The 21,636-nt window shown below is 41.4% G+C and overlaps 2 protein-coding genes and 2 pseudogenes across 7 annotated transcripts in view; 3 read left to right on the forward strand and 1 right to left on the reverse strand.

Moving 5' to 3' along the window:
* The window catches only part of Gm40353 (predicted gene, 40353), a 31,839-nt gene extending 22,018 nt beyond the window's left edge, over positions 1 to 9,821 (forward strand). Inside the window, exons 4-6 of the mRNA XM_017321266.1 lie at positions 1,235 to 1,308; positions 1,427 to 1,525; positions 9,596 to 9,821. Coding sequence (XP_017176755.1) covers positions 1,235 to 1,308; positions 1,427 to 1,525; positions 9,596 to 9,821 — 399 coding nt within the window. The remainder of the gene's footprint in view (positions 1 to 1,234; positions 1,309 to 1,426; positions 1,526 to 9,595) is intronic.
* Pds5b (PDS5 cohesin associated factor B) overlaps positions 1 to 21,636 on the forward strand; it is a 136,957-nt gene that overhangs the window by 19,483 nt on the left and 95,838 nt on the right. The window lies entirely within an intron of this gene.
* On the forward strand, positions 14,857 to 14,954 carry Gm24630 (annotated as a pseudogene).
* On the reverse strand, positions 17,651 to 17,769 carry Gm26013 (annotated as a pseudogene).

Consider the following 21,636-nt stretch of genomic DNA (forward strand, 5'->3'; position numbering starts at 1 on the left):
CCTATTTTACAATCCTTTAGTCACACAATTGTGATCTCACACAAATCTGTGTCTTATAATCTGTTTCCTAACCTGTAGAAATGACTAGAGTAATAGGACTTCCTGAAAGGTGATTGTTTTTTAAAAGGATTAAAGTAAAGTGCATATGGTGTAGTTTTCCTTAGGTAAGGCTTTGCTTTCTGTTACCTGTAGTCAGCCATAGTCAGCCCAGAATACTGAATGAGAACTTAAGAAGTACTTCATAAATTCTAGATTTGCGCTGCTCTCAGTAAGTAGCATGCTGAAACCTTGGCATTTGTGTGAGAGCCTCTATCTAGCTTGTGTCTGGGGCCTGTCAGCACTCCATAAGCATCTCAGTTATTAGATTGGCTTTTCTGACATGACATGTTCAGATGACACCTATTTCATTTGGCTCAAAGTGCAAGAGCAGCGATGCAGACCATTTTGTTATGCTTCCTTTAAGTGATGTGCTTGCTTTTTTGTTTGGCTTAGTAAGAAAAGAGAGAGAACCAGTGCTAAGTTGCTAAGGATAATTTATTATCTCTGGTTGATAAGTCAATCATGTATATACAGGAAAATGCTATATATATATATGCTCATATATACATATATATGTGTGTGTATGTATATGGTCTGATATTGTGGTTTCAGGCATCTTCTAGGGATCGTTCAACTTACCACTTTCTTCGTGGAGAGGGGACTGTTGCAGTGTCTAGATGTATGCCAATAATGCTTAATGCATGGGAAGCGCCATTGTTACTCATTAATAAAAACTACTCTTGGTAGTTAATGATTTTTTTTTTTTTATTTTTATGTATATTGGTGTTTTGCCTGCATGTGTGTTGGATCCCCTGGAACTGTAGTTACAGATAGTTGTGAGCTGCCATCTAGTTGCTGGGAATTGAACACCAGTCCCCTGGAAGAGCAGCCAGTGAGTGCTTTTAACCACTGAGCCATCTCTCCAGTCTCCTTACTCTTGGACTTTTTATTTATGACTAAACTCTTACAATAATCCTGTGATACTTTATTATTTCCTTACATTTGAGAAGACATGTTGCCTAAATTATTAAAGCAGTGGTTCTCAACCTTCCTAATGGTACTACCCTTTATTTAATACAGTTCCTCATGCTATATTGACCCCCCAACCATAAAATTATTTTTGTTGCTATTTTATAACTGTAGTTTTGCTACTATTATGAATTGAAATATAAATATCTGTATTTTCTGGGCTTAGGTGACTCCAGTGAATGGGTCATTCCATCTCCAGAGGGGTTGTTACCCACCAGCTGAAAACTGCTTTACTAAATTGTGAGTTAATGTAAACTCTACATTTGAACTAAGTTGACACACTCTTGCTTGTGCACACCCATACCCACCCACCCACACCTTTAAATATAATATTCTTTTCTTTTTCACTCCATGACAGGGTCTGCATGGCTGGCCTACAATTCAGAGATCTGCCTGTTTCTGCCTCCCGAGTGCCGGGATTTAAAGGCATGTGTTGGGCTGGAGAGATGGCTCAGCGGTTAAGAGCACAGACTGCTCTTCCAGAGGTCCTACATTCAATTCCCAGCAATCACATGGTGGCTCACAACCATCTGTAATGGGGTTCGATGCAGTCTTCTGGTGTGTCTGAAGACAGTGTACTAATAAATCTTTAAAACAACAACAACAACAACAACAACAGTTCTAAGCATGCATGTGCCATACTGTAGCATGTATTTTTGTGAAAGCTATTCTTTTGTTTTGTTTTTGTTTTTTTGTTTTTTTGAGACAGGGTTTTTCTGTGTAGCCCTGGCTGTCCTGGAACTCACTTTGTAGACCAGGCTGGCAGCTAACTCAGAAATCTGCCTGCCTCTGCCTCCCAAGTGCTGGGATTAAAGGGGTGTGCCACCACGCCCGGCTGTGAAAGCTATTCTTAAAATTGATGATTATAAAGTAAAAATATTTATTACTGGACAATGTTGAAATGTTCAATTCGGCAGTATCAAATACTTAGCCAAGATTTAATTTTTATGTAAAAACAAGCAAACCTATTTTGCTAGCATGCAGATTTATTTTTTCTTTGATAAATGGTAAAAATTACATGAAAACAAAAATTATTTTCAAATAAATTTCTTTATAATTAATAAATATTCAGAGGTTTGGCAAGATGGCTCAGTGGTTAAGAGCACTGCCTACTCTTCCAGAGGTCTTGAGTTCAATTCCCAGCAACCACAAGATGGCTCACAACCATCCATTAATGGGATCCAATGCCCTCTTCTGATGTGCCCAAAGACAGCAACAGTATACATATAGTATTCATAAAATAAATAAATTTTTTAAAGATTTATTTATTTATTATATGTGAGTATACTGTAGCTGTCTTCAGACACTCCAGAAGAGAGTGTTAGATCTCTACAGATGGTTGTGAGCCACCATGTGGTAGCTGGGATTTAAACTCGGGACCTCTGGAAGAGCAGTCAGTGCTCTTAACTGCTGAGCCATCTCTCCAGCCTTGCTTCGGACTGTTAAAAAAACTGTTTGAAATTCTGTCTTAATCACAAGCCAAGATATGATGTTTTTTTGTTTGTTTGTGTTTTTTTGGTGTATGTTGTAGTATGTATATGCGCGTGCGTGCGTGCGTGCGTGCGTGTGTGTGTGTTATGCCGTCTTTTTTTTTTTTTTTTTGAGATAGGTACTTCCTTGATCTTGGAGATTTCACTACAGTGGCTAGTTCCAGGGATCTCTCTCTCTCTGCTCCTCCAGTGTTGGGGCTACAGACGACCATTCCCACTTTCAGACATGGCTTCACCACTGGGGATCCAGACTCAGGTCCTCATGCTTGTGTAGCTGACTGAGCCAGTTCTCTAGCCCCATATTTAACACATTTTTAACGAAACTCAAATTAGCAACTCAGAACAGCAGTTTTTAAAATTTCACATGCGTACACAATACAGTACAGAGATTATCTGATATTTATATGTGAAGAAATGACAATAGGAAATAGTAACTAAACCACCATGGTCCGCTAAGAACAGGAAATTGTAAGAACAGTGAAAACAACACTGTCCACAGCACCCCTCGTGGGGCTCAGCTGAGGTACTGTGAGGCGAAGTGGGTGGACATGTTATGCCTCATTAATGGATGGTTGTGAGCCACCTTGTGGTTGCTGGGAATTGAACTCAAGACCTCTGGAAGAGTCAAGGCTGCACTGAACTTGTGTGGTGTACAATGAGTGAGGTCTTACTCGGGTTTTATATTCATTATGCATCTGATTTTGGTCAATCGTGCTAGAGTTTACACAGCTCACATTCAATCACATGATCCCAAATGGGGCTTAGGATTCACAATTTAAGAAGCTAGCCTCTAACAAGAAACCAATTTTGTTAATTGTGATCTCTAGTTTTTCTAGTGTGTAATCTATCAGTAGTAGAAAAGATATTTTCAAACTTGTCTTATGAGACAAAGAAAATCAAAAACAGTCCCAGAATTTGAATGGTGTTTGTATCTGACCTAATCTGGGTTGATTAATTTTCATATTTAGTAGTTTACATAAGTTTGAATCATTTTGCTGGTGGCTTGAATCATAATCGTTTTAGGTTGGCTGCCATCTTAAGCTAGGCTGCCTGCTGGCCAGAGCCTTAGGGCTCCTCAATTCTCACTTCCCCAGTGCTAGGACCACTAAGGGAGCTTTTCTTTTGTAGGTTCTGGAGCTCAAACTAATGTCCTTATGCTTTCAGGGTGAGAGATTGACTCAGTCTCTCCAAGCTCTTCTTGCTTGATCTGTTAAGAGTGTAGGCACTAGTCCAACTTGGTGTACATCCCTAGTACCTGGGAAGCAGAGGCCACTGGATCTCGTGAGTTTGAGGCCAGCCTGGTTTACAGATTTCTAGGATAGCCAGGGCTATACAGAGAAACTCTTGTCTGTAAAAACCAACAAAACAAAACAAAACAAAACAAAACAAAAAACTGACACAAACACAAAGACTGCCCTTTTAGTCAGTATACTTTCCCAATGTCCAAATTAGTGTTTATCTTTTAATCAGCATCCTTTCCTAATGTCCATATTAATGTTTAGTAGTTTATTTTACATTTTTTTTCAAATTATACTCACTATTATGTACAGTAATTGATTATGTGTCTGTGTGTGTTTTATTTTTTATTTTATTTTTTTATTTGAAGAGGTGGTCTCACTATGAATTTGGCTGACCTACAACTCTTATATAGACTTTGAGTTCACAGAGCTAAGCCTGCCTCTGCCCTGAGAGTTCTGGGATTAATGTACTACTATGCTTAATAAGATACTTATTTTGTGTATGTGTGTGCATTTGTATAGTGAGACACTGCTTGGGAAGTTAGAGGACAGGCTGTGGGAGTCAGTTCTCTCTGTTCGCCATGTGTGTCCTAGTGCCAAGCTTGATTGCGGGTGCCTTTACCTGCTGAGCCATCCATCTTAACCGGCCCTTGACATGTCTGTTTTGTTGTTTTGATTTGTAGTGGTGATGCTTGTTTTATAGGAAATGTCACCCATATATTCTTCATGTATCAAATATATGTTCATATAGTCATATAGTATACAAATATATAATATGTTAGTATAACATTCATATATTGTACACACATTTAAGCACAGATCACAGTGTATTGGTTAATAACAATGTAACTTGTTCTTTTAAAAATGTTTCTTACAAGCCGGGCGTGGTGGCGCACGCCTTTAATCCCAGCACTCTGGAGGCAGAGGCAGGCCTTTAATCCCAGCACTCGGGAGGCAGAGGCAGGCGGATTTCTGAGTTCGAGGCCAGCCTGGTCTACAAAGTGAGTTCCAGGACAGCCAGGGCTATACAGAGAAACCCTGTCTCGAAAAACAAACAAACAAAAAAAACAAAAAAAAAAGTTTCTTACATTTATCTGTTTGTGTATATGTATCATGCATGTGGCCATACATAAGGAGGTCAGAGGACAACTTGGTGGAAGTGGGCTCTGCTAACATGTCATCATCCTTGTCGCCAATAGCCTGTTAGCCTGCTTCTTGTTTGTTTGTTTGTTTTGTTTTGTTTTGTTTTTCGAGACAGGGTTTATCTGTGTAGCCTTGGCTGTCCTAGAACTCACTCTGTACACCAGACTGGCTTCGAACTCAGAAATCTGCCTGCTTCTGCCTCCCAAGTGCTGGGATTAAAGGCATGTGCCTCCACACCTGTTGCCAATAGCCTTTACAAGTCATTTCATTGACCAGAAGTACAACTGTGTAATGGTTTTATACTGTATTACAGCATTATTCCACAGTAATAATATTCTATAGCTCGTGAAGACTTTTCTCATTTTTACCATAAAGGTATTTTTTATTACTGTGAGAGACTTGGAAGAGAAGAATTTCTGGGTTTTGTGAAATGTGTTAAAAAAAAGTTTAAAACTATTATGCACGATCCCCTTGCCTCCATAAGAAAAGTTGGAGTTACATTTGAGGAGCTGACTGCTTGCTGGTTTTCGGCATGCTCTGCAGGACCTCCTGGACGTACAAGGCGAGCGAGCGAGCACTCCTTGAGTTGCTGCTGCTCTTTACTAGAAATGCCCTGCGCATTGTTATCAGATTGTGGTTAAAAGAGAGTTTAGGGATGGCCGAGTGCTCAAGTCTCTCATTCTTTGCTGACTTTCCAGTTGTAAGTCTTTCTGTGTTAGTTGCCATCTACTGCAAGATGAAGCTTCTCTTAAACGGATTGGATGAGGCACTGATCTGTGGGTATAGCATTCTGTCATTGGAACATCTTATTGCACCTCTTTAAGAGCTGACCTAGAGTATTAATTCTCAATCGGATGATTTTTCTAGGAGGGGATACTTCAGGTTGTCACTTCAGGTGGTAGCGATGTGAAAGTGCTACGGTATTTAGTGGTCAAGGCCACTGCTAAACCCTGTAGCACACTGAACACTTGATTCCTGTGCAAAACAAGAAAACCTGAGCAGAAACCTCTGGAAAAGATGAATTAGATCTCTTTGAAACGTTCTTAAGTATAATTGTCTACTCAACTGTTTAGATGGTTGGGTGGTAATTTGTAGTTGTAATCACTGAGTACCAGTCTGTCTTAATTATTATTCCTATAACTTTGTATCATTTATTTTCTCATTTGTTTTTATATATCTCCTTACATTTTTTTTTTTTGTAGTTACTTCCCGCCTATGGTGTCTTTGTCAGTGAAATGAGTTTCTTACAGACAGCAAACAGCTGGCTTCTGCTTTTGAATTTGTTCAGCTATCCTGTGTCTCAATCACAGATTTAAGACAATGATTACATTTATGACTGTTACTGAAATTTTTTTTCCCTTCATTTTAGGGGCTTGTTGGTTTACTAAATTAATAGTAACACAGACAGAGAAGATGAAAGAATGAGAATTTTGTGGAGTAGGAGGAACTTTGGAGACTATTGATTATTAGTTCAAGTCACTTAATTTCTCCATGTCATTGATAGTATCCATATGTCAATATTAAGGAGACCATTGTGTGCGTGGACATTATATTCAGAGAAGTAACTTGGTCGGTTGCCTTCATTGTTTTAAGGGTTAGTAACAAAGCTTGGCGCCTTGGGAGGGAAATTTCTCTAGTCAAAAAGAGTAAAGTAGATGGAATTAAGCACTGGTAGACTGTTTTTTTTTTTTTTTTGTTTTTTTGTTTTTTTGTTTTTTGTTTTTTCGAGACAGGGTTTCTCTGTGTAGTCCTGGTTGTCCTGGAACTCACTCTGTAGACCAAGCTGGCCTCGAACTCAGAAATTGGCCTGCCTCTGCCTCCCAAGTGCTGGGATTAAAGGCATACGCCACCACGCCCAGCAGCTTGTCAACTCTTTTTTTTTTTTCCATTTTTTATTAGGTAATTAGCTCATTTACATTTCCAATGCTATATCAAAAGTCCCCCATACCCACCCACCCCCACTCCCCTACCCACCCACTCCCCCTTTTTGGCCCTGGCGTTCCCCTGTACTGGGGCATATAAAGTTTTCGTGTCCAATGGGCCTCTCTTTCCAGTGATGGCCGACTAGGCCATCTTTTGATACATATGCAGCTAGAGTCAAGAGCTCCGGGGTACTGGTTAGTTCATAATGTTGTTCCACCTATAGGGTTGCAGATCCCTTTAGCTCCTTGGGTACTTTCTCTAGCTCCTCCATTGGGAGCCCTGTGATCCATCCATTAGCTGACTGTGAGCATCCACTTCTGTGTTTGCTAGGCCCCGGCATAGTCTCACAAGAGACAGCTACATCTGGGTCCTTTCGATAAAATCTTGCTAGTGTATGCAATGGTGTCAGCGTTTGGATGCTGATTATGGAGTGGATCCCTGGATATGGCAGTCTCTACATGGTCCACCCTTTCATCTCAGCTCCAAACTTTGTCTCTGTAACTCCTTCCATGGGTGTTTTGTTCCCACTTCTAAGGAGGGGCATAGTGTCCACACTTCAGTCTTCATTTTTCTTGAGTTTCATGTGTTTAGGAAATTGTATCTTATATCTTGGGTATCCTAGGTTTTGGGCTAATATCCTCTTATCAGTGAGTACATATTGTGTGAGTTCCTTTGTGAATGTGTTACCTCACTCAGGATGATGCCCTCCAGGTCCATCCATTTGGCTAGGAATTTCATAAATTCATTCTTTTTAATAGCTGAGTAGTACTCCATTGTGTAGATGTACCACATTTTCTGTATCCATTCCTCTGTTGAGGGGCATCTGGGTTCTTTCCAGCTTCTGGCTATTATAGATAAGGCTGCTATGAACATAGTGGAGCATGTGTCCTTCTTACCAGTTGGGGCATCTTCTGGATATATGCCCAGGAGAGGTATTGCTGGATCCTCCGGTAGTACTATGTCCAATTTTCTGAGGAACCGCCAGACTGATTTCCAGAGTGGTTGTACAAGCCTGCAATCCCACCAACAATGGAGGAGTGTTCCTCTTTCTCCACATCCACGCCAGCATCTGCTGTCACCTGAATTTTTGATCTTAGCCATTCTGACTGGTGTGAGGTGGAATCTCAGGGTTGTTTTGATTTGCATTTCCCTGATGATTAAGGATGTTGAACATTTTTTCAGGTGCTTCTCTGCCATTCGGTATTCCTCAGGTGAGAATTCTTTGTTCAGTTCTGAGCCCCATTTTTTTAATGGGATTATTTGATTTTCTAAAGTCCACCTTCTTTAGTTCTTTATATATGTTGGATATTAGTCCCCTATCTGATTTATTGTCAACTCTTGAGAGTGGCTTTTAGTAGTCTTTATTGCTCACTCTGGAAGGGACTGGTCAGTTTCAGGGCTGAAACTAATTTGAGTTGTTTACCTTTTACATTAAGGAGATTGTGATGGAATGTTTTATTCTCAGAGTGTTCTAATCTCAGACGAAGCTGCTATACAAAGATGGGTGTACCTAGATATTTAATTTGATGATGGGAGGCTGAGGAAGTTTCTGTTTGAGCTTCCATATTTTCAGTGAAGTAGTCTACCAAGAGAAGAGGTGTCTGAGATTTTATAGTAGAGAAGTTCAGTCATTTTATTGTAATTAGACATGAGTTGAATACTGACTAGAGATATAAAAGGATTTCAATAAATGAGAAATGTTACCACTGCTTATATAAAACATACTACTTGTGAAGAGATTTTGCTGGAATACTTTTTGCATTGCTGGGTAGAAACTGATTTAGTTGAGATGTTCCAGGGCTGGGACTTTATGGAGCAAGTTAAACTTTACTTGTTATTTGTTTGTTTTTAAGACTGGGTCTTAATGAGTAGTAGTCTTGGCTGTTCTGGAGCTCACTATGTAGACCCAGCTGGCCTCAAACTTAGAGATCCACTGCTTCCTTCTGCTGGGACCAAAGGTATGTGCCACCATGCCTGGCTTTTTTTTGGGGGGGGGGGTGTTGAAAAAGGTTAACACAAGATATGACATCTGCTTTTTTTTTTAAATAACATTAACAAAACATAAACTAAAAAATGGCTCAGTTTTCTAAAAGAACTATTGAAACTGAGTCATTTTTTAGTGTCTTCAGATTCCTTCCAGAATCCTCTTGGATTCCAGAATCTGCAGGTGTTCAGGTCCCATACATAAAATGAGTAAGTATATGTACATTTTCTTTTACACTTTTATCATCTCTAGATGATTTGTGCTTCCAAAGAAAATGTATGTATTAATAAAAAAGTTGTTAAGCTGTATTGCTTTGAGGATAGTGGTTAAGTCTGCACACTAAGCACAAAAGTAAAACAGAACATTCTTGCTCTATTAGTTGAGCCACAAATGTGCACTAATACAGCTGTATTTTATTAGTACACATAAGAGTCATGAAATGAACATATTTGCAGGTAATAGGATTAATTAATTAAAACCAATTGGTTGTGTAGTGGTGATTTTCTGTCTTCACCAGACATTGCATTGCACATGCTACTGACCTGAGAAATAATCATCATTCAGCACATGAGTGATGCTAGCACTCTCACTGGAATTATTAAGGACTTTGACAATGCCTGTGCTGTTTGAGTCTGATGCTGAGTTATTGTACACTGTTGAAACAGCCTTTAGTTTTAACAGTTGAAATATAAATAAATGTTGCTGTAAGGTTATGTATTTAACTGAGAATAGTTTTTATCTGTTTTCAGTTGGAAGTTTCTCTTACTAGATTTTTCCATTGTCTTTGACAAGAATAAGCCTAATTTCTCATTTTGTTTAATTGCTGTATGGATTGTCTTTAATGAGTGTGCCACCTGCTGGTTCTCAGAAGATTGCAGTTTGGAGTCTTTCCAACTCTATAGTCCTGATTCTGCCTTAAATCTGAAGGTGAAGTCCCTGGAGAGAGAACAGCTGTTTATAAATACGACCATGTAGGGATCCTGGTAGTAGCCTTGTTTTGATTCTGTGTCAGTAAACTCGATGAAACATTGTGAATTATTATGAAGAATCATGAGAATGTCAAGATTTATTTCTAACTAGATCATCTGAAAAAAAAATGTTCTATATAGTCTTGCTCTTGATTTCTCTCAGTGCTGTTTTTCTGTTTCATACAATGAAAAGGTCCTACATATATTTTGACTCAAGTATTAATGGTTAAATTGATTTTTTTTTCCCCCTCTTCTTCTTAGGACTGTTAGTATGCATGCTTCATTTAGATAGTAGAGTGTTCAGCCCTAAATGGAATGTACCTATCATACTTCTACCCATAAGGCTTAGGGATCTTTGAGGAAGGGGGGGGGCAGAAAGATTTCAAGAGTATAGTGGCTATTCCTGGTTGTCAACTTGACTATATCTGGAATGAACTACAGTCCAGAATTGGAAAGCTCTCACCTGTGAGCTCTCACCTGGAGGCTGGGAGATACAAGTTTCTGACTTGGTTGTTGGCATGGAGTCCTTGAGGCATAGTGGCTATGAATCCCAGATGATTAAGACAGGGAGATCTCTGAGTTCAAGGTCATTTGAGACAAAGGAAGCTGGAGACCTACACAAGGACATTGGAAGAAGGAAGATTCAGTCTCTCTTCTTAGCCGGCTTGCCTTGTGGGACTGAGCAACTGCTAGATCCTTGGACTTCCATTCATAGCTGCTGCTGACCATTTTTGGGGACTTGGATTGCAGACTGTAAATGATCAACACATTCCCTTTCTATATAGAGACTGCCCATAAGTTCTGTGACTCTAAAGAACCCTAATACAGAAGTTGGTACTGGGAGTGAGTGGTTCTAGAGGAGCAGAAGATGAATTTTTTAAGAATCTGGAGTTAGTTAATAATTCACCAGCACCTTCAACTACTGAAACCTCTTTAGATACTCTTTCTCCTGGGAGTTTGGAGAATATTGAATGAAGACACGTGGTTGAAACTATATTTCAAGCTTAAAGAAGCTAATGCCTTTGATTATCTTGATGAATTAGGTGTACAAAACTTTCTACAAGATGGGGAAAAAAATCAGAAAATGATTTTGCTGACTTGTCACTCTTAGTATGAAGGATGAAGGAAAAGAAGGGGCTGTATGATAAGATCGAATGGCTCCAGATGCAAGCAAACAGTCTAGAAGTTGCTAAGTGTGTCCTTGAAGAGAGTCTTCTCTTCAGCAGCCATTGAGCTCAAGTTGCAGAAAATCACACTGAAGCCCTCATTATAAGGTTGGCTGAACTACAGCGAAAATTCAAGTTTCAGCCTCAGAGAGTGTCAGCAGTTAAAGTAAGGGCACTAACTGGCAAAGAATGGAGTCCTATAACTTGAGATGGGGATGTGTGGGAAGACCCATTTGGAGCTGAGAATTTTGAATCTTTAGATTCTCAAGGGTTTGCCCCATCTGAGGAAGTAGTACCCTCAGCCTCACCCCTTGAAATAATGCCTTCCCCACATGAGGAAGTTAATTCCTCAGAGTCTGATAAACCAGCAGTGAAGAAAATGCCAGACAAGGCAATATTGATGTTTCTCAAGGCCCACCAATAGTTTCTTCTAGACCTATAATCAGACTCAGGGCAAAACAGGCCCCTAGAGGGGAGGTAGAAAGTGTAGTCCATGAGGAAATGTGCTACACTACTAAGGAGCTTAATGAGTTTGCTAATTCATTCAAGCAGAAGTCTGGGGAATATGTGTGGGAATGAATTTTAAGGGTGTGGGATAATGGTGGAAGGAACATAAAACTAGATTAGGCTGAGTTTATTGACATGGGCCCTCTGAGTGGAAATTCTAAGTTTAATATGGAAGCTCGCACAGTTAAAAAAGGAGTCAGAAGTTTGTTTGAATGATTGGCTGAAGTGTTTATCAAAGATGGCCTACTGAAAAGGAGTTGGAGATGCCTGATATCCCTTGGCTTTGTGTTGAGGAAGAGATTTTAAGGCTCAGGGAAATTGCAATGCTAGAGTGGATATGTTGTGTAAAATCTAATCCTCCACAATGGGAAGGCTCAGAAGATAATGCCCTTCACAAATCCTATAAGATGCAAACTGGTGAGAGGGGCACCAGCACATTTAAAGAGTTTTGTTCTTGCCTTTTTCCTTGTGCCAAACCTTAGGGTTGGAGATGCTGCTGCTCAATTAGATGAATTAAATTCAGTCGGTTTAATTGGGCCCTGAGATAACAAGGGCCAGGTGGCAGCATTGAATTGCCAGAGACAAGGTGATCGTAGTTATTATAATGGACAGTGTAGACAAAACAATGTTTATAATGACATACCCCATAATGGTCAGCACAGGAGAGGTGAAATTTATAATGGCATGACTCCTTTGGACATTTGGTACTGGCTAATCAGTCAGTGTTTCCAGGCATAAAATAGATAGGAAGCCTACTTCATATCTGTTTGATCTGTATAAGCAGAAAAATTTCTCAAATGAAAGAAAGGCTACATTGGATCGTGGCAAAAGGCAATCTCAGCCAGTGAATCAATTCCAGATTTGAGCCAGTTTGCAGACCCAGAACCCCTTGAGTGAAGGTGTGGCCAGGTTCCTCTGAGAAAGGATCTTGATAAGATAGCTAAAAGTTTTGTTGTTAGCCTTTCCCCAATTCTTCCCCAGAGGGACCTATGGCCTTTTACAAGGGTAACTGTACACTGGGGGAAAGGAAATAATCAGACTTTCCAGGGGTCTGTTGGATACTGGTTCTGAGTTGACACTGATCCTAGGAGATCCCAAGAAACATTGTGGTCCTCCAGTTAAAGTAGGAGCTTATGGAGGACAGGTGATTAATGGAGTTTTGACTGATGTCTGACTCATAGTAGGTCAACTAGGTCCCTGAACACATCCTATGGTCATTCCCCCAGTTCCAGAATGTATTGGGATAGATATACTCTGAAATTGGCAGAATTCTCACATTGGTTCCCTGACCTGTGGAGTGAGGGCTATTATGGTTGGAAAGGCTAAATGGAAGGAAACCTTTAGAGCTGCCTCTGCCAAAGAAAATAGTGAATCAAAAACAGTATCGTATTCCTGCAGGAATTGCAGAAATTACTGCTACTATCAAGGACTTAAGATGCAGGGTTGGTGGTTCCCACCACTTGTCCCTTTAACTCTCCTATTTGGCCAGTGGAAAAGACAGATGGATCATCGAGAATGACAGTTGACTATAGAAAACTAAATCAGGTAGTAACTCCAATTGCAGCTGCTGTACCAGATGTAGTTTTGTTACTTGAGCAAATTAACACAGCTCCTTGTACTTGGTATGCAACTATTGATCTAGCAAATGCCTTCTTCTCAGTACCTGTCCATAAGGAGCACCAGAAGCAATTTGCTTTCAGTTGACAAGGCCAGCAATATACCTTCACAGTTTTGCCTCAAGGATATATTATCTCTCCTGCCCTGTGTCATAACTTAGTTAGAAGGGATCTTGTCTCTTCCACAAAATTGGTGCATTATATTGATGACATTATGCTGATTGGACCAAGTGAGCAGGAAGTAGCAACCACTTTGGACTCTTTGGTAACACATATGGGTATCAGAGAATGGGAAATAAATCCAACCAAAATTCAAGGACCATCTACCTCAGTGAAATTCTTAGGAGTCCAGAGGTATGGGGCATGCAGAGATATTCCTTCTAAGGTGAAAGATAAGTTATTTTGCCTGGCCCCTCCCACCACCAAGAAAGAAGCACAGTATTTAGTGGGTCTACTTGGATTCTGGAGACAGCACATTCCTCACTTGGGTGTGTTACTCAGGCCTATTTACCAAGTGACTCAGAAAGCTGCTAGCTTTGTGTGGGGCCTAGAACAGGAGAAGGCTCTTCAGCAGGTCCAGGCTGCTGTGCAATCTGTTCTACCACTTAAGCCATATGACCCAGCAGACCCGATGGAACTTGAGGTGTTGGTGGCAGATAGAGATGCTGTTTGGAGCCTCTGGCAGGCCCCTGTAGGTGGATCACAGAAGAGACCTTTGGGATTTTGGAGCAAAGCTCTACTACCATCATCTGCAGACAACTATTCTTCCTTTGAAAAGCAGCTCTTGGCCTGCTATTGGGCCTTAGTGGAAACTGAACGTTTGACAGTAGTACACCAAGTTACTATGCGACCTGAACTACCCATCATGAGCTGGGTGTTACCAGACCCTCCAAGTGATAAAGTAGGACATGCACAGCAGCAGTCTATTATCAAATGGAAGTGGTATATACGTGATTGGGCCCGAGCAGGTTGTGAAGGCACAAGCAAGTTACATGAAGAAGTTGCTCTAAATGCCTATGGTTTCTCCTCCTGTTACAATGCTATCTACTATCAAGCATGTGCCTATGGCCTCATGGGGTGTTCCCTATGACTGGCTGTCTGAAGAGGAGAAGACTAGGACAGGGTTTACTGATGACTCTGCACGTTATGCAGGCACCACCCAGAAGTGTACAGCTGCAGCATTACAACCCCTTTCTGGGACAACCCTGAAAGACACAGGTGAAGGGAAATCTTCATAGTGGGCAGAACTTCTAGCAGTACACATGGTATTACAATTTGTTTGGAAGAAGAAATGGCCAGATGTACGATTATTCACTGACTCATGGGCTGTAGCCAATGGATTGGCTAGATGGTCAGGGACTTGGAAAGATCACAATTGGAAAATTGGTGAGAAAACATCTGGGGAAGAAGTATGTGGATAGATCTCTCCAAGTGGGCAAAGGATGTGAAGATATTTGTGTTCCATGTTAATGCTTATCAAAAGGTGACTTCAGCTGAGGAGGAGTTCAGTAATCAAATGGATAGGATGACCCGTTCTCTAGTCAGTCAGCCTCTTCCCCAGACATCCTTGACATTGCTCAATGGGCACATGAACAAAGTGGCCATGGTGGCTGAGATGGAGGTTATATTTGGGCTCAACAACACAGACTTCCACTCACATTGCTTCCTTTCTTCACACTTTCTTTTTATTTACCTTGTGATTAGACATTGTCTTCCAAAAAACTTTTTTTTTTTTTTAAATATCCCTCCTCACGTTGATAGCACATATACTAAACTTGGAATGATACAGAAAATACTAGCATGGCTCTGTGCAAGGATGACAAGCAAATTCGTGAGGCCTTCTATATTTGTAAATAAATAGATCTAAAAAGAAGTATCATCCAACCAAGTTCAAGGAAGTATTTGCTGAGGTCATTTTGTGTGTTTTCGCTAAAGTAATTGCCACTATATATCAGCCTCTGTCTTCAGACAGCCTTCTTGATCCCAGGTGTTTGTATCTGTTATGCTCCTTGACACTCTTTCTGCATTTCTCCCTATCAATATATTTATTTCCTCAAGGTTCAGACTTGGAATCTCAGTTCATCTTACATCCTCCTCCTCATCCTATTTTGAGACAGCCTTACTCCTGGCTGGCCTAGAGTTTGCTGCATAGACAAAGCTGTTGACTCTAACCTTGTGACAGTCCTACTCTATCACCTAAGTACTGATATTATGGGTTTGTGCCACTGTGCTGGAGCTCACATGACCTGTCCTCCCTCCATCTCTTCTTCCTTTTCTTTCTCTCATTTGTCTTTCCTCTTTTCCTTCTTGTGTGCAGGTGTATATGTGTTTATGCAGGTGTGTTTTGATTGTTAGTGTGCATTTAGGAACATGTGGAGGTCAGCCTTAGGTATTGTTTTTCAGGAGCCCATATTTCTTGCTTTTTAGGTAGTGAATCTCAGGGATTTTTCCAATCCCTGGTTCTAGAATTGATTACATAAGTGTTCACCACCACATCTGGCTTTTTATTTTTCAATTAATTAATTTTAAACTTTTTATTGGTTCTTTGTGAATTTCACATCATATACACCAATACCACTCACTCCCCCCTCCCCTCATATCCACCCTTTATCTTTTCAGCCTGCCCCCCAACAGAGAAAAATAATTTGTTGTGGAAGTGGTAGTGTGTCAGTGTGTCCCCGGTGTATCCTTTTGTCCACACTTCTTTGCTTGCAAATGTCCATTGCAATGACTCCTTGGTCTGGCTTCTGCTACTCTGTCAATACTGGATCTTCACAGGGACTCCTCTCAGATACTCTGTTGTTGTCCTGTGTCACAGAGATCCTACCTATGGTTTTGCATCTGTAGGACCAGCCCCTTCATGATGGAGTAGATTTTGGAAATGCCAGTTTAAAGGCCTGAATCTGGACCTGAGAGGTATTTGAACTAATCAGAGGCCAACTCTCTCCCTCTCACAGTCTGCTTATCCACAGTCCCCACAACCAGGGCCAGCTCTATCCTGGTGCCCAGGTGAGGTACAGGGTAGGCTCTCCCGAGTGTTGCAGCTAGTGAGGGATATGGCCAGTTCTTCCACTCTAATGGCAGCTCTCTTGACTGCTCTAGATCCTCTCTACCACCCAGCAGATGAGAGGCAGGGCCCTCAGACTGGCTCACCTGCAACCACTACATCCAGCGTTGTACTGTGCTGCCCAGATGCAGAACGTCTTCCCAGTTGTCTTAGTCAGAGTTTCTATTCCTGCACAAACATCATGACCAAGATGCAAGCTGAGGAGGAAAGGGTTTACTCAGCTTACACTTTCATACTGCTGTTCATCACTAAGGAAGTCAGGACTGGAACTCAAACAGGTCAGGAAGCAGGAGCTGATGCAGAGGCCATGGAGGGATGTTCTTTACTGGCTTGCTTCCCCTGCCTTGTTCAGCCTGCTCTCTTATAGAACCAAGATTACCAGCCCAGAGATGGTCCCACCCACAAGGGGCCTTTCTCCCTTGATCACTAATTGAGAAAATGCCTTACAGTTGTATCTCATGGAGGCATTTCCTCAACTGAAGCTCCTTTTTCTGTGATAACTCCAGCTGTGTCAAGTTGACACAAAACTAGCCAGTACACCAGTGCTGCAGGTTAGAGGCAGGGCCATCTCTTCCTGCTCTTATGATGTTCTCCCACCTGCCGAAGGTGGCAAGGGGTGAGCGCTGGGGAGGGCATCTCTTAACATCCACACTGCCACATGGCAGACAAGTTGGGGGCAGCTCTCCATACTCACACAGTTGGGATTGGCTCACCCTGCCATCAGGGTCAGCTCTCCTCTATTCCCAGGAGAGGTGCAGGGCTGCACTAGTGAGTGCTGGAGCAGGTGAAGGTCAGGGCCAGCTCTCCTGTTCTCATGACCCTGCCGCGCTTATATCTGTTGCTTATTGGAGAGGGCAAAAGGGAATGACATCATCAAGGGAGGGAATCTCTCCCTTGATGATGCCACCACACAGCAGACAAGCCTGTTTTCCCATACTCACACCCTCAGGGCCAGCTTTCCAGGGTTAGCTCTACTGTGCTGCCCTGGCGAGGGGCAGGGCCAGCTCTGATGACTTTGGGGACAGCTCCCTGTCTGCTGCAAGTAGCAAGGAGTCTCTCCCTTGCCCATGTCACAACAGAGTAGACAGGTGGTGGGGTTTATCTCTCTCTTCTGTTCTCATTGCCTCCAGGGCCAGCTTTCTCTCAATGCCCAGGTAAGCGATGACAGCAATTCTGCACAGCCCTCAGACAAGTCCTCGGGTGGCAGCCCAGACCAGGGATATGTGCCTGACCTTTCTCTTCCATTTCTCCACCACCACTTTCTTGCTCCTCTTAGTGGCGTTCAGGGTCTCTGGTCTTAGGAGTGCTATGCCTCACCCAAGTGGCTATTGCAAGGGTTGTCTGTCTCAGGCTTACTCCTGCCCAGTCCTGTAGTCCCAGGCAGCGTTCTTTTAGTCTCTGGCTTGTTCCTTGTCTTGGGAGCCCATCCAGGCCCCTTGGCACCAGATTGGTGGTTGTCTCAAGCTCACTTTTTTCAGGCAATCTTAAGCTACCAATTATTCAGATGTTCACAGGTCAGAGCACTGAGTGTAGACATAGCCCCTCTTCTCTCTGCCACCTGCTGACCCACATGTGACAGAGCAGCCTCACCGGGGCAGGACACAGCTGACTTTTTTTATGAATGCTGGAGATCAAACTCAGGTCTTCATGCTTATGTCACAAGCACGTTAACTGCCTGACATGTTTCCTCAATTTCACGTTCATTTCTTTTTTCCTTTATTTTATGTGTATGGGTGTTTTGCCTGAATGTTTGTCTTGTACCACATATGTGCAGTGACTGCCGAGGCCAGAAACAGGCAGTGGATCCTTTGGAACTTGAGTTAGAGACGGTCATGATCCTTCATGTAGGTGTTGGGGATTAAAGCCAGATTCTCTGGAAGATCTGTTGGTGCTCTTTAATGCTGAGCTATTCTCTGTCCCTTTTATCACATTTTAAAAAAATTAAGTGTTTAAATTTGCATAGCATAAGCAGTAGATATTATCAAAATATTGTATGGTCTTTTCAATAAAACTTTAGAATGAAGTTTTAGACCTATAAAATAGAGTTGCCCTTTAAGAGTTATGACTTAATTTTTCTCAAGTTAAGATTTTTTTCTATCATCTCTGTTATAACCAGGGCATACATTTTATACATTTTCCTTATTTGCTCACCACTCATTATATTGGTGTATGTGTGTTCACCTGCATGATGTTGAAGCCAGAAGCTTATGTTGGATCTTTACTTCTATCGTTCTCCATGTAGTTTTCATCAGGTTCTTACTGAATCTAGGCTAGACTGTCAGGCCTTCCAGCCCCTGGGTCTGTGTGTGTGTTCTTCTTCGCAGTGCTGGGCTACAGGCTTGTGCCAGCATACCCAGCCTTTTATGGAGGCGCTGGGGAAAACTTGGATCCGTATGCTTATGCAGCAAGCATCCTAACATGTGACACCATTGCTTTAGCTGCTCTTTTTGTATATATAAAATATACAGTGCTATAATATAGTATATTTCACCAAATAAATTCTCAGTTAACATTTAAATAGGTGGCTTTTCAGGAACAAATACTTGGAATTTTATAGTTATTTTCTTTTTTTTTCCTATTAAAAATACTTTTTAACTTGTTGGGTCAGTATTGTAAGCCATTGCCCGAATTCCTTTTCTTATCACTGTTTCCTAAAACGGGCTCTCTATTTCAGTGGTTCTTAACCTGTGACTTGCAACCCTTTCATAGGGTTTGCCTGAGACCACCAGAAACACAGATAATTTACATTACGATTCACAACAGTAGCAAGATTAATTATGAGATAGCAAAAAAAATAGATTTTTGGTTTGGGGGAAGTTCACCACAGCATGAGGAAGGTTGAGAACCTCTGGTTTCTTCCCCTGAGTAATCTTGTAATCTGCACTGCACTGCAAACCACCCCCCCCCCCCCTTGCATTTTTTAATTGGATATTTTCTTTTTTTTTTTTTTTTTTTTGGTTTTTCGAGACAGGATTTCTCTGTATAGCCCTGATGTCCTGGAACTCACTTTGTAGACCAGGCTGGCCTCGAACTCAGAAATCCGCCTGCCTCTGCCTCCCAAGTGCTGGGATTAAAGGCGTGCGCCACCACGTCCGGTTGGATATTTTCTTTATTTACATTTCAAATGTTATCCCCTTTTCTGCTTTATCCTCCAAAAAATCCCCTCCCTCTCCCCCTCCCCCTTCCCTTCTCACCAACTCACCCACTCCTACTCCCTGGCCCTGGCATTCCCCTACACTGGGGCATAGAGCCTTCATAGACCCAAGGGCCTCTCCTCCCATTGATGTCCAACTACACCATCCTCTGCTACATATGCAGCTGGAGCCCTGAGTTCCACCATGTGTACTCTTTGGTTGGTGGTTTAGTCTGTGGGAGTTCTTGGGGTACTGGTTAGTTCTTATTATTGTTCCTCCTATGGGAACATAATAATGCATCACGACCCCAGCCTTTAATGACAAATTCTGAACCTGCATTGCAGATTTGATATTTCTCAAAATAGTTGTCATTCATTCAGCAAGTACTTACTGAGTACCTAGTACTAATAATACTCATCACGCAGTAGCATAAAACTATGCCTGTCCAGGTCTTAAGGAGTTTATGATCTAGTAGAGATAGAAGTATAGTGAGTACAATAATGATAAATGCCATTTAAATAGACTTAGAATGTACCTAGGTGTTGGGGAAGGACCCCTCTGGTAGGTGGAAGTCAGGAAGAGTAAACATGCACACTTAATGACTTTCAGGTTCATGGCAAGTACGTCCCACTCTGAGGGATAGCCTGTGTGTATTCACCATATTTTGAACTGCCAACTCAGAAACCTGCCCCGTTGTTGGCTCTTACTTTTTCTTTTTAGCTTCCTTTTCTTTCAGCTACATTTTGTGTGCATCACCCCTGCCTTCAGTGACAAAGACTGAACCTTGCCAGTCTTTTCTCACATTGTTTATACCACTGCCCTTCATCTTCATACCTTTATGGAACTGCTGTCCTTTTAAACCTCCTTCCCAGGCTTCCTGTTTGCTGTTCCTATTACTATGGTTTCAGGATCTACTGTGGCTTAGTTGTTATGTGTTTCTCTTGGTAGACTCTTGAGGTCCAATTTATTCATCTCCCCTATAGTTACTGCTGAGAACTGTGCTGTCTACACTTGGACAGCTTATCCATGCTGACTCTTATGGTGCAGACTATGTGCAGTTGTGAAGTCTGCTTCATTGAGGAATGCTTTGTGAGAGAGACTTGTTCAAGGCTTTGATGAATATGGTGTTTGTTTAAAGAAGCACACCCATGAACTTGGATCTTGGCAGACAGTGCTTACTCTCTCATCAGATTCTTTTACATTTGGCTTTGATATCTGGATTACTAGTCTACCCAGCATTCATCTAATGTTTGTGTGAAATATGGCAACAGCAGTACTTCTTGCTCTGTCCTTACTGACTTGTGCTGTCTTGTTCTGTCACTGTTTTTATGTCAGGTTCATGCTTATGAGTCTGTTCTTAGACCATCTTATGGTCCACGGATTGTTTCCCCTCATAAGTACCATGGTCTTTAAATTACTTTGGCTAGGTTTTAGTATTTGCTAGAACCAAGTCCATTCATTGTTTTTAATTCCTTTAATGTCTTGTTATTTGGGGATATATGTGTGTTTGTGCACACACACACACACACACACACATTTTTCAAATTCCTTTTTTTTTTGGCCTCTGCCTCTTTTTTCTCTCTCTCTGTGATGGTTTGTATTTGCTCAGTCCAGGGAGTGGCACTATTAGAAGGTGTGGCCCTGTTGGAGTGGGTGTGCCATTGTGGGTGTGGGCTATAAGACCCTCACTCTAGCTGCCTGGAAGTCAGTCTTTCACTAGCAGCCTTCAGATGAAGATGTAGAACCCTCAGCTCCTCCTATACCATGCCTGCCTGGATGTTTCTATGTTAGGTGTTTTAAAGATATTTTCTGACTTGACCTCTGTTTTAACATTGTAGAGCTTTCTCTGTATGGTTTAGAATTTTTATATAAGCATGTACTCTGGGATTTTGTGTTTGATATACTTCAGTTAACTCCAGTGCTAATCTACATTATTGTTTGAAACAGTGGTTGAGATTGACTCCATAGCTGTATTAATATACATACCAGTTTACTTATCTATGGTTGATAGATACTTCTGTTTGTTGTGAATGCTTGAGTATATGTCTTATACTAGTCATGTGTGCTTGTTTCTCTTGAGCACATACAATGAAGTGGACCCTGTAACCCTATACATGCACATGCAAACACACACACTCGTGCACACACAGACGTTAAATACATAATATATATCAAGCGATATTTAGATTATATGCTTTCTTTTGCTTGGTTTTCCAAGAAATATTTTTCTAATATTTTACTTATAAAACCCTCTTCTACATTTTAAAACCTCACACAAACTGAGTTTGACTATTTAGCACTGGCTGGCCTAAAATTCACAAGAGATCTCTCC

Source organism: Mus musculus, chromosome 5 (genome assembly GCF_000001635.26).
Source record: "Mus musculus strain C57BL/6J chromosome 5, GRCm38.p6 C57BL/6J".
Taxonomy (NCBI): Eukaryota; Metazoa; Chordata; class Mammalia; order Rodentia; family Muridae; genus Mus; species Mus musculus.